General features: G+C 40.3%; 1 protein-coding gene across 2 annotated transcripts in view; it reads left to right on the forward strand.

The window, feature by feature from the left end:
- The window catches only part of rbl2 (retinoblastoma-like 2 (p130)), a 116,717-nt gene that overhangs the window by 34,146 nt on the left and 64,895 nt on the right, over positions 1 to 17,676 (forward strand). For both annotated transcript variants that reach the window (XM_052028383.1, XM_052028385.1), the window contains one exon: positions 1,414 to 1,542. In XM_052028383.1, coding sequence (XP_051884343.1) covers positions 1,414 to 1,542 — 129 coding nt within the window. The remainder of the gene's footprint in view (positions 1 to 1,413; positions 1,543 to 17,676) is intronic.

The following is a 17,676-nucleotide window of genomic DNA, read 5'->3' on the forward strand; positions in this document are numbered from 1 at the left end:
AGCGTGGATTGTTGAAATGCTTGTGGTCATCAGAAGCACACATTTCCTGTGCTGCTTCGTGTTAATGGGTGGTTTATTTTTTTAGTTCTGTAGTGGAATTTTACAATCCGTTGAGACTAAGGACATAATCAGTAAAAGGCAAATGCTTGGTGCAACGTGAATTGAAGTGTGCATCACGGAAACTTTCTTATCCATTAAGCAGCAGTTGTACTTTTAATGAAACTTGCTGATGAGTGAGTAGAACGGGTTATGAGTTCAATTGAATATTTTGAAATAATAAGAAAAATAAGAAATTTTCAGTTTTAACCAATTATGAATAATTCAGTAATTCATAAGATTAAATGTTTTTAACAAAAGTAGCAGATGCCACATGTCAGTGTTTGCAGTAGCTCCATTGTTTTATGGAGTTAAACCATGTGCCACACAGTGAAGTAGATGTTCATTGAGATCCCTTTATTGTAAATAGTTGCCATTTTAATAACATGATGTTTGATCCAATAATATTATTTAACCGTTCTACTATGCCATTCATTTTGAGATTGGACTTTGATGCAGAACTGTGTTTTGTGCCACCTTATCATAACCTTTAAGGATATTGCTCAAATTCTCTCTGTGGGAGAAAAAAATCAGGTTGAAAAACCCAGGTAGTCACAGGGTCATGGTCATGAGCACAGAAACAGACCCTTTGGTGCACTAAGTCTATGCTATCCATTAAGCACCTATCTACACTACTTCACTTCCCACATCCCCCCAGGTTCTACCACTCAGCAACACATGAGGAGCAACTTGCAGTGGCCAATTAACTTAGTAACTTGCATGTCTTTGGGATGTGGGAGGAAACCAGAGCATCAGGAGGAAAACAGTGTGTTCCCCTGGTGTACATACTCAAGACCGAGTTCTCATAGACAACAGCGGAAGTTATGACTAAAACTAAACTGATGTAGTGAAGCAGAGGCTCTACAAGCTGTGCCTTTGTTCTGTCGTCATAGTTATGAGTTAGATACTCAAATCAACCAAACCCATTTGATTGACGTTCTTTTATTTTCGCTTCTGCCTGACTGGCTGAATGTGCCCAGCATTTTGGGTTATTTCATGAGTCCAAGACACTTGCTGGATTTTGACTTTGGGTCAGTGTTGGAAACTTCAATGTTCATTTCTTCTCCTTATGAAATTGGCATTGTGGTGGAAATTGGATTGATGGAACTTTCATAAGTGACTCGTATTTACCTTATTTGCTGAAAAGCTATTTTCTATTCCGAAGTTACGGTGTGGCTTTTCAGCCTCTTCCAAAATAAGGAATTATTGATCAATAAGTTATACTACATATGCCAAAAAAAAATCACAAGGGTAAAAAAAACTTGATGGGCTCAAAATACATTTGGAATATTATTTGTTTTTCTTTTTTTTCTGTAGGAAACTTTCCCATGATCAGTGATGACCTTGTTAATTCCTATCACCTTCTGCTGTGTGTGCTTGACTTGGTATATGGGAGTGCGCTCCTCTGCTCTCACCGTAAAGATTTGCTGAATCCCAGTTTCAAAGGTAGGTCCCTTCTGAAGTTGGTCTTTGGCTCAATTAATATTTTGTCTGAAGTAAGAAGAAATTAAATGAAATCATTTTCTTGAATATGCAAAACAACCTTGTTGCATGAGAAGTATCACTAAAGAACAGACAATAAGCTGATGGGTTTCAGACAAGCATAAACTGTCAATGTAGAAGTCTTATTCCTATGTACTATATTTACCATTTATGTAATTACTTGGTTAAGATGTAATTGGGAGTTGTATGCCTTAGTTTAATAATGGCATAAAACTTGGTGGCATTGTAATCAGAGTAGATATATAACATTGTAGAGATATAATGATAGATTATGTGAGTGATCAAGAACTGTGGCAGGTGTGTTCCAACATGGTTAGCTGTGAAGTCAACCTGTTAGATCAAAAATGGATCTCCATTTTTTAGTAGATTGTAATGGAGCATGACCATTGCATGGCGACTAAGATTGGAAACTAAATGTCCCAGTGCAGCCAAAATTGGAGAAAAAAAATACAGAAAATGGGAATGGAGGGAGCAATAAAATTAGTGAAGTAGTGAGGAAGAATCTTGTCTTGAAAGATCAGATAGACAGTTTAGAATGTGTAGATAGGAAACATCGATGGAGCTGGTTTATTAGCCCTTTGATACAATAGTTTTGGACAGAGTATTAATCAAGAAAGGACCTTGGAACAGATGTAATACAGCAATTGTGGTGGATTTTAATTTTCCCAAAGACTAGATAAATTAAATTGCATTCTTGGGTCCAATCAACATTCAATGAATTTGTATGAATTTCTACATCAATGATAATGGTCTCACCCTAACCCCGTTTCTCTTGATTCCCAGTATAACTATAAACCTTTTGTTCAGAGTCTTGAGCATGCAAGGACTGAACAAGTCAAAATGACCCAGATAGTAAATTCCAAAGAATCCCAGTTCTGAGTGAGGAGAAATTGCTTCATCTCAGTTCTAAATTGCTGACCCTTCTGAGAGTGACACCCAATATTGGACTCTCCAGCCAGAAGAAATCACCTCAGCATCATGTTCCAACATATGTTCTAGCTCACAGTGTTATATTAGCTTTCTTATCATAAGGGCCAACTACATGTTATCATATGCTCTGATACTATTGTTCCTTGTATAACTCTAAATATTTGAGATATACAGTCTGATAAAAGATGCATTCCATTGATAATTCAGGATTTTCAAAATTAGATCATAGTGCCCAGATAATGCTTAAATAGTAGAACTTTTGATATGGTTACACTCAGTAACCACAAGGGGGAATAATATACTTCTGAAGCAAAACATGTGATCCACCCTTTAAAATAACAAGAAAATGCAGTAAATTATGAAAGAAGAATTTTCATGCTTTGCACTTGTAAACAGCACAGGGTTATATTATCCAATTCCTTTCTTAATACTGCACCTGTATGTCATTAATATCCCATGTACATTGCCAAGTTTCTTCCAGAATGAATCCAGCACTTGCAGTACTTTGGCACAAACTTGGCAATTTAAATGCTGCCGAATTATGCACTCTTCTCTCATACCAGCATAGAACTACAATCCAAAGACTTCATCCTGGTCTGAGCTTAGAGGCTTGGCAATGTCAACTCTTTAGTAGACTTGAGCTGCTGTCTATCCCTTTTGTACCACTGGTAATCCTGTAACAGCAAGGCAAAACAACTATTTTGTTACTTAAACACAACAGCAAATCTCTTAATTCATCTCAAGTTTCTGCTGCCAGAATTGTGATGTGTGTAGAACAAGAATTTGCTTATCACATGCTGACCTTATTTGTTACCATGACTCATTTGAGACTTTTGATTTTTCTTTACCAATTACCTTAATTTCAAATTGCCATCAACATATGCGATCAATTTTGAACATTCACTAACTTTACTGCAATTTGGATCACCAAAGCATCATCAGTTGGCTTTTCTCCATGATGTTTACTTTTGGGGCTGCATTGGGATTTCACTTCCACCTGTCAGTGTGACCTTGCCATAAAATATCCCAAGTTAATTGGTCAATGTCATCTTTATACTGTCCACAGGCTTTCAGTGTTACTTTCCCCCTCAAAAGGAGTGTGCAAAGACATTTCAGTGACACTGCAGTGTTAACTTGACTGCAGCAACGGGGTGTGACTGCCACTTTAATTTGGAATCCAATTGAACATGACAAAGTCTGAGATTGGCAATTCTCCAAGGTAATAAACCCTGTATTTCCAGATGCTTCATTGTTGGGTAAAATTTGGCAAAGGGTAATCCAAATCTGAATTTGAGGAACAAAATTGTCATAGGGGGTATTCCAGGTCCAATAGAATTTTGTGGCATTGCCCAAAGAAAATAACCTGTCACTACATTTAATATGGTAAGGTACAGCAGTCTCACGTTGTACTTGTGCAATGTTAGAAGTCTATTTCATATATTTTTCTAGTTGACTTTCTGTGCCTAGAATGTATGCCACTTTTCAAATATTCATAATGGGTTATGATACCCTTCCCCACCCCTCTTTCTCTGCGAATGTTTTTCTCTTCCCAAAAAGAGCTGCAAGTAAGGGAAACTTGTATATTAAATATTTACTCAGTTCCTGCACCTGACCTCAGCCTGTTGAAGAATGCTTCTTGCCATTTTGTGATGAACAGAAGTCCTTCAGATTTTTGCTTAAACTCAGAAACCAGCCAAAGAAAAGTTCAATTTTTCTACAATTAAGCCAGCCACTGAGAGCCTCCTATTGACATGCCAATGAGGAGCATAATCATAGCCATGATAACAAGAATATTGGAAAATACAACAAGCTTACTCTGCATTCAATGTGGTCATGCCAGATACACTGCAGCCTCATCTCCTCTTCTGTGCCAGTTCCCCATAGCCCCCAATTCCCCAATCTTTCAAAAATTTCTCCACTTTCTCTTTAAATGCCACTGATCTAGTCTGCACAGCCCTCTGGTATACAGAATTCCAGAGATTCACCGCCATCTGCGAGAAGTTGTTCTTGCGGAACGCTGTTTTAAATATCCATCCCCTATTCTTATAACTGTGTGCCCTGATTTGAAATTCTCCCAAAAGTGGAAACATCTCAACATTTACCTTGTCATGCCTCCTAAGGATCTTTGTTTTGAATAAGATCACCCTTCATTCTTCAAAGCGCCAAAGAACATAGGTTTAATTTCTCTAGCCTCGTGGTAGCACTCTCATCCCGGGATTAGCCTATCAAATCTCTTTTACACTACTTGAATGCCAGTATATCATTTGCTAAAGAAGGGGACTAAAATTGTGTACAATACTCCATGTTCAGCCACACCAATATCCTATTCAATTGTAAGAACACTTCTCTATTTCTGAACTCCAACTCTCTTGCAATGAAGGCCAAATGCCATTTTCCTTCCTAATCATTTGCTGCACCTGTCTGCTAACCTTTTGCAATGTGTGTACAAGAACAAACCGGAGGCTTCGTGGGCTTCACTTCGGAGCAGGTAAGTTTTTCTTTTTATAAGTTTTAAGTATAAGGCTTAGTTTTTAATAGGGTTATAATTTACCAGGGTTAGGATTTTTTTTATATAAGTTTTAAAAGCTTTTAGCGGTCGAGTGGGGGCTGGACTGCGCAGGCGCGGCGCGGGCAGTTTAAAAAGCCAACCGCCTATAGAGCGGGCAGCAGAGTGATTGGGCGTAGAATGTTCTGGGCTTTGGCTCAAGGGGCTTCGGCGTAAAGGGGTAAGGCAGGTAAGTAGCTGGTAGGTAGGCAAAGGTAAGGTTACCTGTGATAAATATTTAAGTAGAATATCAGGAGGGGTAACTAAGAGGAGCGGCCAGTGTGTGAGTGGCTTAGGGTAGGAGTGGAGTCTTGAGGCTTTGGCTCAAGAGGCTTCGGTGAGCTGAGGAAGAGCTAGCGCCCTGAGTGGTAAGGCTGGTAAGTTCCTTTCAGTTAATTAAAGTCGGATTGGGTAATGAAGGCAACAGCTCGGGCAGTTGTGTGCTCCGAATGCAGTATGTGGGAAGTCAGGGACAGCACGCTTGTCCCTGATGACTACACCTGTAAAAGGTGCATTCAGCTGCAGCTCCTGGCAAACCATGTTAGGGAGCTGGAGCTGGTTGAACAACGGATCATTTTGGAGGTGGAGGCAGACATAGATAGGAGCTTCAGGGAGATAGTTACACCTAAAAGTCAGGAGGCAGGTAGCTGGGTGACTGTTAGGAAAGGGAAGGGGATTAGACAGAAGGAGCAGAGCACCCCTGTGGCTGTTCCCATCAACAATAAGTATACCGTTCTGGATACTGCTGGTGGGGACGACCTACCAGGGACAAGTTGTAGTGGTCGAGTCTCTGGCACCGAGGCGGGACCCTCATCTCAGATAGGAGGGAGGGTAAAGAGGAGAGCAGTAGTGATAGGGGATTCAATAGTTAGGGGGACAGATAGGAGGTTCTGTGGGAGAGATCGAGAATCCCGGATGGTCTGTTGCCTCCCTGGCGCCAGGGTCCGTGATATCTCAGATCGAGTTCTTGATATTCTCAGGAGGGAGGGTGAGCAGCCAGATGTCGTGGTCCATGTTGGGACCAATGACGTGGATAGGAAGAAGGAGGAGGTCCTGCAAAGAGTTTAGGGAACTAGGTGCAAAGTTAAAGGACAGGACCTCCAAGGTTTCAATCTCAGGATTGCTACCAGTGCCACGTGCTAGTGAGGCTAGAAGTAGGAGGATCGTGCAGCTAAATACGTGGCTAAGGAGTTGGTGCAGGAGGGAGGGCTTCAGGTTTCTGGATAATTGGGCTTTGTTCCAGGGAAGGTGGGATCTGTTCTGAAGGGATGGTTTACACCTGAACTGGAAGGGGACTAACATACTTGCGGGTAGGTTTGCTAGTGCTGCTCCGGTGGGTTTAAACTAGATTTGCAGGGGGAGGGGAACCAGAGTGTTAGAGAAGAAAGTGAGGAGGAAAATGATCGTGCGAGGTCTGCAGGTATGGACAGAAATCAAAGGTTTGTACATGATAGTAATGTTCTCAGGTGCATCTATTTCAATGCAAGGAGTATTGTAGGTAAGGCGGATGAGTTTAGGGCATGGATCAGCACGTGGGATTACGATGTTATTGCTGTTGGTGAGACATGGTTGAAGGAGGGGCAGGACTGGCAGCTTAATGTTCCGGGCTTCTGTTGTTTCATGTGATAGAGGGGGAGGGATGAAAGGGGGAGGAGTGGCATTACTGGTCAGGGAACAGATCACGGCTGTGCGTAGACAGGACAACCCGGAGGGCACATCAACAGAGGCCATATGGGTGGAGCTGAGGAACAGGAAAGGTGTGGCCACACTAATAGGGTTGTATTATAGACTGCCCAATAGTCAGAGAGAACTGGAGGAACAAATCTGTAGGGAGATAGCAGACCGATGTAAGAAACAGAAAGTTGTGATTGTAGGGGATTTTAACTTTCCACATATTGACTGGGACTCCCACACTGTGAAAGGGTTGGATGGCTTGGAATTTGTCATATGTGTTCAGGAAAGTTTTCTAAATCAATATATAGAGGTACCAATGAGAGAGAATGCAATACTTGATCTCCTATTAGGGAACCAGGCAGGTCAGGTGACAGAAGTATGTGTAGGTGAGCATTTTGTGTCCAGTGACCATAATGCAATTAATTTCAAGATAGTTATGGATAAGGATAGGTCTGGTCCTCGAGTGGAGGTTCTAAATTGGAGAAAGGCCAATTTTGTGGAAATGAGGTAGGGTGGATTGGGATAAGTTATCTTCTGGCAAGGATGTGCTCAGTAAATGGAAAGCCTTCAAAGATGAAATTTTGAGAGTGCAGAGCTTGTATGTCCCTGTCAGGATTAAAGGCAAGGGTAACAAGCATAGGGAACCTTGGTTTTCAAGGGATATTGGTGAGCTGGTTAAGAAAAAGAGAGAGGTGTATAGCAGGTATAGGCAACTAGGAACGGATGAGGTACTTGAAGAGTATAGGAAATGTAAGAAAATACTAAAAAAGGAAATCAGAAAGGCAAAAAGAAGACATGAGGCTGCTTTGGCAGATAATGTGAAAGTAAACCCAAAGGGTTTCTACAGGTATATTAAGAGCAAAAGGATAGTAAGAGACAGAATTGGTCCCCTAGAAGATCAGAGTGGTCATATATGTGTGGAGCCTCAGGAGATGGGGGAGATCTTAAACAGTTTTTTTGCATCAGTATTTACTCAGGAAACTGGCAGTGTGGATATGGAAGGAAGGGAAACAAGCACTAGTGTCATGGAACATATAGAGATTAAAAAGGAGGAGGTACTTGATGCTTTGCAGCGAATACGGGTAGATAAATCCCCAGGGCCTGACAAGATATTTCCTTGGACCTTGAGAGAGACTAGTGTAGAAATTACAGGGGTCCTGGCAGATATATTTAATATGTCCTTAGCCACTGGTGCGGTGCCAGAGGACTGGAGGATAGCTCATGTTGTTCCATTGTTTAAGAAAGGCTCGAAGAGTAAACCAGGTAATTACAGGCCAGTGAGCCTGACATCAGTAGTGGGTAAATTATTGGAAGGTGTTCTGAGAGAGAGGACATAAGTATTTGGACAGCCAAGGGTTGATTAGGGATAGTCAGCATGGCTTTGTGCGTGGTAGATCATGTTTAACGAATCTTGTAGAGTTTTTTGAGGAGGTCACTAAAAGTAGATGAAGGTAAGGCTGTGGATGTTGTCTACATGGACTTTAGACAGGCCTTTGACAAGGTCCCACATGGGAGATTAGTTCAGAAGGTTCAGTCAATGGGTATCCATGGAAAGATTGTAAACTGGATTCGAAATTGGCTGAGTGGGAGAAGACAGAGTGGTTGTGGATGGTTGTTTCTCAGATTGGAGGCCTGTGACTAGTGGTGTGCCTCAGGGATCTGTGTTGGGGCCATTGTTGTTTGTTGTATATATCAATGCTCTAGAAGATAATGTGGTAAACTGGATTAGTAAGTTTGCGGATGACACTAAGATTGGAGGTGTAGTGGACAGCGAGGAAGGCTTTCAAAGCTTGCAGAGGGATCTGGACCAAATGGAAAAATGGTCCAGAAAATGGCAGATGGAATTTAATGCAGACAAGTGTGAGGTGTTGCATTTTGGAAGGACAAATCGAGGGAGGACATACACAGTAAATGGTAGGGCACTAAGGAGTGTGGAGGAACAAAGGGATCTGGGAGTTCAGATACATAATTCCCTGAAAGTAGAGTCACAGGTAGACAGGCTTGTAAAAAAGGCTTTTGGCATCCTGGCATTTATAAATCAAAGTATAGAGTATAGGAGTTGGAATGTTTTGGTGAGGTTGTATAAGTCATTGGTGAGACCAAATTTAGAATATTGTGTGCAGTTCTGGTCGCCGAACTACAGGAAGGATGTCAGTAAGATTGAAAGAGTGCAGAGGAGATTTACAAGAATGTTGCTGGGTCTTCAGGAGTTGAGTTACAGGGAAAGACTGAGCACGTTAGGACTTTTATTCCTTGGAGCGGAGAAGAATGAGGGGAGATATGATAGAGGTTTACAAAATGATGAGGGGCATAGACAGAGTTAACACAAGTAGGCTCTTTCCACCTAGATTAGGAGAGATAAGTACGAGAGGACATGGCTTTAGGGTGAAAGGGGAAAGGTTTGGGGGAACATTAGAGGGAACTTCTTCACTCAAAGAGTGGTGGGAGTGTGGAATGGGCTGCCATCTGATGTGGTAAATGCGGGCTCGCTCTTAACTCTTAAGAGTAAATTGGATAGATACATGGACGAGAGAGGTCTGGAGGGGTATGGACTGGGGACAGGTAAATGGGACTAGCAGAATAATGTTTTGGCACAGACTAGAAGGGCCGAATGGCCTGTTTTCTGTGCTGTAGTTTTCTATGGTTCTAACACCTTGATAGCTCTGCATATGTATTCTTTCTCCATTGAGATAATCTGCCTTTTAGATTTCTCTTGCCAAAGTGTATAATCTCCCACTTTCCCATTTTAAACTCCACTTGTCAAGTTTTTGTCTACTTGCTCAACCCATCCATATTCTGTTGTGGAGTTCTGATATCCCCATTGCATCATGCTCTCCTTTCGATTTTCATGCCATCAGCAAAGTTGGATCCCTCGCCCTCTGTCCCCTCCTCCAGGCCATTAATATAAATGTAATTGAGGCCCAAGACTGATCCTTGGGTACCCCATCAGTTACATCCTTCCAGCCTGAAAAAGACCCATTTATTCCAAATCTGTCTTCTGGGTGATGACAAATCTTCAATCCATGCTGACACACTTCTCCCAATACTATGTGCTGTTACCATGTGCACCAGTCTTTTATGTGGCACCTTGTCAAATGCCTCAGAAAATCCAAATATACTACATCTTCCCCTCCTTGGCTCTGCTTGTTACATCTTTGAAGAACTAAGTTTTGAGAACCCTCAACCAATGGCCCCATTATCTCTGCAGCTGCTTCTTTTAAAATCCTCAATTGCAGCCCCTTGGGATGGTAACTTGCCTGCCTGAATCCCACTGGTTTTATTAATACCTTTGTTCCTCTTGATATTGATTGTTATTTCATTGTGTTGAAACTGGCCCATCTGAAATCTTTGGGAAGTTTGCAGTATCTTCCACTATATATATAAAAATAATCGATGCAAAGCATTTAACTTGTCTGCTGTTACCTTGTTTCCTATTATTAATTCCCCAATCTCACTCTTGTGGGGTCCAATGCTTGCCCTAGCTACCCTCTTTCTCTATATCCATAAAAGCTCTTGCTGATCTCGCTCCTTATTAGTCTTTGGCTGCCGGTTCTTGTAAAATTCCCAGTCCTCTGGTTTACCACTAGCCTTGCTACTTCATCACCACTCAGCACTGCACTGATTCCTTCCTCGATTAACAATGCTACCCCACCTCCTCTCCCTTTTCACCTATTCTGTTGGAATGTTGAATATTGAGTTTCCAATACTGGTCATCCTGCAACCATATCTCTATATTAGTATTAGATTATAGTTGTGTTACTATTTGTGCTGTCAGCTCCTCTATCTTGTTACAAATGCTATGCATATTCATATGCACGTATACATAAAGCCTTAAGCTTTGACTTTTTGCACTTGTGCCAGGTTTACTTGCTGCTGCACACCTTTGCATATATTTTCTTGATTTTCATTTTGCTCTTCTCTATCCTGCATTGCTCCCCTCTCATTTACTTTTGATTTATTCAACCCCCCCCCCCCATCATCACCAGTTCCCCAGCCCCTATAATTAGTTTAAAGCCCTTTCTACAAATTCCTAAATTCACAATTTTAAGGCATGCAAATTTGTTTACTTTCATGTTTTTTTTGGTGGCTGAAGTGTGGAATTATTTGTGACATGAAAGAATGATTTAAGCCTTTCCAAGTATTGAAAGTTGTTATTCTTCCATGCATTAAAATATCCAGTATAAATGTGTTTTGGTCCATCTTCAAGATTTGGTTCTGTTGACTTCAGTGGAGCAGGATTTTGGTGGCAGGGTTCAAACCTATAAGCTGCTCTCATTCAAGGGTGCATGTGACCAAAGTTAATTTGTATCCTTTTGGTGTTTGAGATGCTTGCCATTGAGCTTGATTTCCTTCTAGGTTTAGGCGTCTCTATTTCTGCACTTTTCCCCTCACATTGTTAAACTCTGCTAACTCTAACCTTTTGTGCATCCCAACCCTTCTGTTGTCTCAGCATTGCAGGTGGTGGTGGGGGGGGGGGGGGGGTTGGTGTGGGTGGAAGAGAAGGAAATGAGGGCTGTGAATCCATCCTACACCTCTCCATACAGTATCTCCCTCTTCTTGTCCTATTACATTTGCAATTACTACTGTCAAGCAAATGGCTGATTTTCCTAGTATCTCCTTTTACTGAACTTTTGTTTCTGAATGGTGGTATTAGACATTTTATCTACATTTGGGTCACAAGATAATTGCAACTCATTGAAATTTACAGTATGTATTTGATTTATATGGCAATAAGAAACACTAGTAGACCCTTGGGTATCTCATTTCAGTACTCTTGTATTGTTCAACTAAATATGGATTTTGAGATGTGCAAAGTATTCCAATTTCCAATCCTGTTGACGCAAAACAAATAGTAAAAACAGACATTGATTTGGTGCTAAGACATTCGTTCCCATTTTTCTCCACAGCCTGCCCAAAAATTGACCTAAATGGCTGATGTGTATATAAAGGACTATCTTTTTTGACAAAAGGCTATTGTTTGTAGTACTAGAACTGGATTGCTTTGGAGAATCATAATTAACTTCACCCTATACTGACACGATGCAACTGTAAATCATGTGTATTAAAGCATGGCAATACTTGCCAGTTAAATTGAGTCATGATGAATTGGAGCTTCTAGAACCTCTTTTTATAGCAAGAAAATAAGCTAATTGCTACGAATTTCTACAAGGATCCTCTGGAGACATCTCAGCAGTACATCTGGTGAAATACTTGGTTTTTGCTGTTACCCCAGAATTTCTGCTGATATTCTATCACAGTTATGCCAGAAGATCAGTACCTTTTTTATTTTGATCTCTGGGTTGGTCTCAAAACACTGGATAATGTGAGCAGAAGGTCACTGTGATTGCTGTTGTCGAAAAATGCACGCAAGCTGAATTTGAATTACCTCAAAATCTGCTTATGTTGGCCTATTTCATTTTTTAAAAGAAAGACCTGCTGTCTGCAGGGTGTGTTCATAAATGTAGTATTGGCTTGGGCAGAAAGTGTGATCTTTGATGATTCAGTAGCCACATTAGAATAAGGTTAGAACACAAGTTGTACCACACAATGGAACTTCTGAATTCCATAACCCTGTTCTATCATCTCTGCTCTTTTCGTCAGAAAACTGTTTTTACCAGAGCATTCTTAATGGATGGAATGTACACGTTGTAACAATGAGATTGAATTCCTATTTGTGAACGTCTGAATCTTCTAAAGTGCATGAATGTCAACTTTCTATAGGTGTAGTCAAATGCTGAAATGTGAATTACAGTATTTTACAGCAGAGCACTTAGCAAAGCATGACAAATCAATTACCCATTTGTTCTCGTACACTATTAACTTGTTCACTGCCACATTAAAAAAAATTGGTGTCTTTGAGATCTCAGATTGTAAAGAGAACAATATTAAAATGAGTCTTCAGGGATCTTTGCATTGACCTGCATTTCAATCAATTCTACCATGATGCATGTATTGTTTGAAAGGATACATATAATATTCAATTTACACTCTGCTTATTTCTAATTAAATCATGTGTAAAGACAAATCTTGAATTTTTTTGGTGGGCATTGGTCAGCAACTCTGACAATTGTATAATATGCTTAAGGCTTAAATATCCCAAGATGTTCAACAGGAGTATTACCAAACAGAAACTTGTACCATGTTAAATGAGGAAATATTAAGGCCCATGACCAAAAGCTTGATGAATGAGCTAAATTTTAAGGTGTATTGTAAAGGAAGAAAGTGATGAAAAGTTTGGAGTTTTCTTCGAGCTGTTTTTAGCTTCTATTAACTGAAAACAAGCAACCAAACTTAATCAATGGCACTCCCTCCTTCCAAAGTATATAGAATTTTTCCAATCCATGCTTTTTAGTGGAACATAGGGAATAAAAAGCATTAATAAAGCTAAATAGAGTTTTAATTTACTGAGTTAAGCATTTTAGCCCTGGATCATTAGGGAGAATTTCAGCTGGCAAAGATCAAGCAAATTAAATGGAACAGCTCCTTTATCTTGTTCTTCTCCCATCATTTTGCTGTGTTAGCAGTGTGGATTTTCAGGGAGGTGTCTAATCTTGAAGTGGAATAGTGCAACAAAATAGGGAAATAATATTAGAATAGATATCTCTTGTTAAACAATGCATGGTTGATTTCTGACAGCCACAACTGATCTTGCTGTAATCTTCACCCTCTCAACTGGCATCGCTACTCTTTGGATCATTCAGTCTTGCCTGCTCTCCATCCTTACACAGGCACTTTCTTTGTTCTCTCCACCCCTCCCTCTTTCCAATGTAAAACATGCCTGTTTTCTAATTTCGTTCTCCATGAAAGTCATCAATTTGAAATGTTAACTTTCTTTCTCCACAAATGCTGCCTGATCTGATTACACTTTAAAATCTGTCACTTACTATTACTACCTGTACTACCTCAATGCACTCTGTACTAACTCAATGTATCTGTACTGTGTAATGAATTGATCTGTACAAACTGTATGCAAGACAAGTTTTTCACTGTACCTCAGTACAAGTGACAATAATAAACCAATACCAATAATTACATCCTGTTTATATTCCAGTAATACAGCTTGATTTGGGTTCCTAATTGCTCTTCAGTGGCTTTTACCTGTCTAAAGCAGAGTTTCAATTTATGCGCAGAGATCCAAATGATTGAATCTGTTTTCTTTAGCAGTATAATAGGGTACCTATAGTTTGATTCCCATGCTTTAGTTGGTCTGTTCTTTGACAGAGGGGGGAAAAGTACCTGCTCGGATCTTAAAATTATCTAGTGGCATTGTACAGAGTATACAAATTTCCTAAGTTTTCAATTTCTTCAGTGCTTCTCAACTGGATCAACCGATACAGTTATAATATTGTTGAAAATTGCTCAGGGATGTCTTATTCCTTAAAAAAAAGGACAAATCCAACTTAGCTAATTATCACTCAGTCAGTCTGCTGTCAGTCATTGGCAAAGTGATGGAAGCTGCTTGTGACAATGTTGTCAAGTAGCTTTTACTCATGTACCCTCCTCACTGATGCCCAGTTTGGGTTTTGCCAGGACCAGTCAGTTCCAGACCTCATCACAGCTTTGGTCCAAACATGGGCTGATAAGTGCCAAGTATTGTAGGTGTTACAAAAAGGGTGCTAGGCAGTGACCATCTCCAGCAAGAGTCAAGACACCCACCATTGACATTCCATAGTATTGCCATTTCTGAGTGCCCCACCATCAGCATTCTGGGGATTGCTACTAAACAGAAATTTGGACCAGCCAGATGAACTGCAAAAGCTGGCCATGAGCTGATTACCTTGTGGTAAGTAACTCCTCTCCTGACGTACCAAACCTTTTCTACCAGTGAAAGGCACGAGTCAGGAGTATGATAGAATACTCCCACTTTCCTGGATGAGTGCAGCACCAGTAACTCAAGAACTTGATATGCTCAAGGGCAAAGCAGTCCGCTTGACTGACACCCCATCAACCACCCTAAGCATTCATTCCCTCCACCACTGGTGCACAGTGGCTACAGCATGCATTGCAGTTACTCACCTTGGCCACTCCAACAGCACCTCCCAAACCTGCAACCTTTACCACCAAAAAGAACAAGGGTAGCAGATGCATAGGATCACCACCTGCAAGTTCCCCTCCAAATAGCGCATGATCGTGATTTGGAAACCTATTGCCATTCCTTCGTTGTCACTGGATCTCGACCCTTCCCAACAGCAGTGTGAGAGATTCTTCACCAGAAGGATTGCAGTGGCCCAAGACAGCACCTCTTCACCACCTCCTTGAGGGCAATAAGGAATGGACAGTAAATCCTGGTCTTGTCAATGGTGCCCAGATCCCAGAAAATGAACAAATAAAAAAAATCCTCTCATTATCACTGAAAATAATGCAGATATATGTCCAAAAAGTGCAAATGATTCTGATCTGGAAATTAAACTTGATGTAAAGGCCTTCTTAATGGCCTGGGCTTATGTTTGTGCAAAATTCTTTTTGCATTTGGACTTAAGATGGGGACAAGATTATTCCTTATTGTGAAAGCTTTGCGGCTGAATAACCCCCTGGCACTCATTGTGTAGGCCCAGAACTGAACATACCAATGTGAAGCACTGGAAGGCTATAAAAGTTCTTGTGAAACCTAACCCAGCATTGATAACCACCTGCAGGAAAGGAAGGGAAAAAACTGAAACAGTTTTTAATGTACAAAAGCCAAAATCCCATGATTTGTAGGCTCAACACTCATTATTAATTCAACCTTAAAATTGATTATATTCCTCTTGATATATCAAGTGCCAAACATATGGTATTCAGGAAATGAGTTGGAGCAGTAAAAGTCACTCACTGCACACACTCTCCAGCACTTTCATTGATTAGAAAGTATACCTTTGCTTGACTAGTCTCCTCCTTAGCTCTTGAACACTTGTTTGGTGAAAGTGTCCATCTTAGATCAGTTAACCTAATGCAGATGAATCATTAATACTTGGACTTCCCTGGTGTGGATACATTTATCCATTGGGCACGTTGGAAGGACCCATTATTTTATTTTGTTATGTCTTGGATACATCTAGACTCTCATCCTCAGTGGGGCAAGACTCCAACCATATGTTTTCACGTCAGTTGGGAACATTGTGCTTTAAAAGAGAGTGTGTTTTTTTGGCCTCTGCTTCACAACTAGGTCAGATTTCATTGTTGTGTCCACTGGCAGTACGTACAGATTTGGTCAGCAATACTCAGTACTCAGCTTTTGAATTCATTGTTCAAAGGCAAAAATAGTTGCATTGCTTGTGGTGGCTATTTTATACCAATCATAAACCTGACCTTTCCTCATAAACCAGAATCCCAGACCAGTATATTGAATATAAAAATAATTCCTTTATAGTTAAACCATTTAGATTACATTCTGAAATTTCTGATCTGTGGTTCTGAGTGCACTTCCAAATTCTGTTTGAAGTGGCCAAGGGCATCTACTGCATTGTCATCTCTTTGTCAGCAGAAGATGTTACCAGAACGAAGGCACTGGGTTTGCTTCTCTATTTTTTTTTAAACTCTTCTTACAGCATCAAGAAATGTAACCTGAGAACTGAAGGTTATGCAGAAACACAGGGAGCTGGATGTATATGTGCATAAATCTTTGTGTATTGTGTCTCATAGTGTTTACCACGCTTTGGGAGGATATCGTCTTGGAAAGTGAGCAGAAGGCACTTATTGGAATAAGATAAGACAAAATATCTTCATGAGTCACATGTACATCGAAACACACAGTGAAATGCACCTTTTGCGTAGAGTGTTCTGGGGGCAGCTTGCAAGTGTCGCCACGCTTCTGGCGCCAACATAGCATGCTCACAACTTCCTAACCCGTACGTCTTTGGAATGTTGGAGGAAACCCACGCAGACACGGGGAGAAAGTACAACGTAACAGGAGTATGTTGCACTAGTCTGGTTTACAGTGCCGACTCATCACAATCTGGTGGCTTTAAAGATATCGGTAGCATTGCACTTAAGATGACAACTGGAGTAAGGATAATCCTGAGAGTAAAAATTTTGGTTATCGATGGTTTGTTGGATAGGCAGTCTGACACTGCGGTTGTTTGGTGGAGTTGAGCTTTATAATAGATTTAAAACTGGATGTTGTCAGCATGCTTGGGAACCTTGCTCAATGCCATTGATGTTATGAAGTTCACAAAATTGCTGAATTTGTGGCTGAATGTGACTTGTGGCTTTTACATTAAATAGGAAATTTGTGCAGTGGAATGTGCAGGACTCAAAGTGAAAGATTGAGGACCCGTACTAATCAATGTATTTTCTTTACAACAAAAGATCCTCTGGAAAATCTTACAATGGTAGCATAATTAAATGAAGATTATGACTGTATGATTCATTATGGAAGTAATTTCTATCAAGACTGGTCATATATTGCTCCCAGAGATTACATTGGATTTTTAAAAAAAAGTTGCAAAATACTATATTGTGAGTGCACAAAAGCAAGCAGCAATAAAGAAAAGTTCAGCTCTGAATTTGCAGGACCATTTTAGCAATGAAGTTTTTAATCCATTTTATAACTAGAGGAGATAATTTCTTCCTTGTAGTTGTTCATTACAATTTAAAGATGGAAAGGATTAAACATTGGTAACTTGACTTTTACTATAACAATGATCAAACATGAGGGGGTGCCAGTGCTGCACATCTTTTGAGTGTTCAAAAAGCCTTTGTACCTTGAGTACAAAGTGTGTTGTGTCATAATTAGTTGATAGTGCCTCTATCAATTTTGGGAAAAACGAACGTGTTTACTAAAGTTGAAATTGCTGATTGATAAAGTGATTGCATTGGAATTAGCTTGAAAGCTTTGTGTTTGACATGGAATATATTATTCTGAAAATATATAAACATTTCCTAAGAAAGAAAAATCTCTGGGTTCATTTCATTGAAATGAGTCCTTTATTAAAGGCATATTTATTTCA

This window comes from Pristis pectinata, chromosome 13, assembly GCF_009764475.1.
Source record: "Pristis pectinata isolate sPriPec2 chromosome 13, sPriPec2.1.pri, whole genome shotgun sequence".
Taxonomy (NCBI): Eukaryota; Metazoa; Chordata; class Chondrichthyes; order Rhinopristiformes; family Pristidae; genus Pristis; species Pristis pectinata.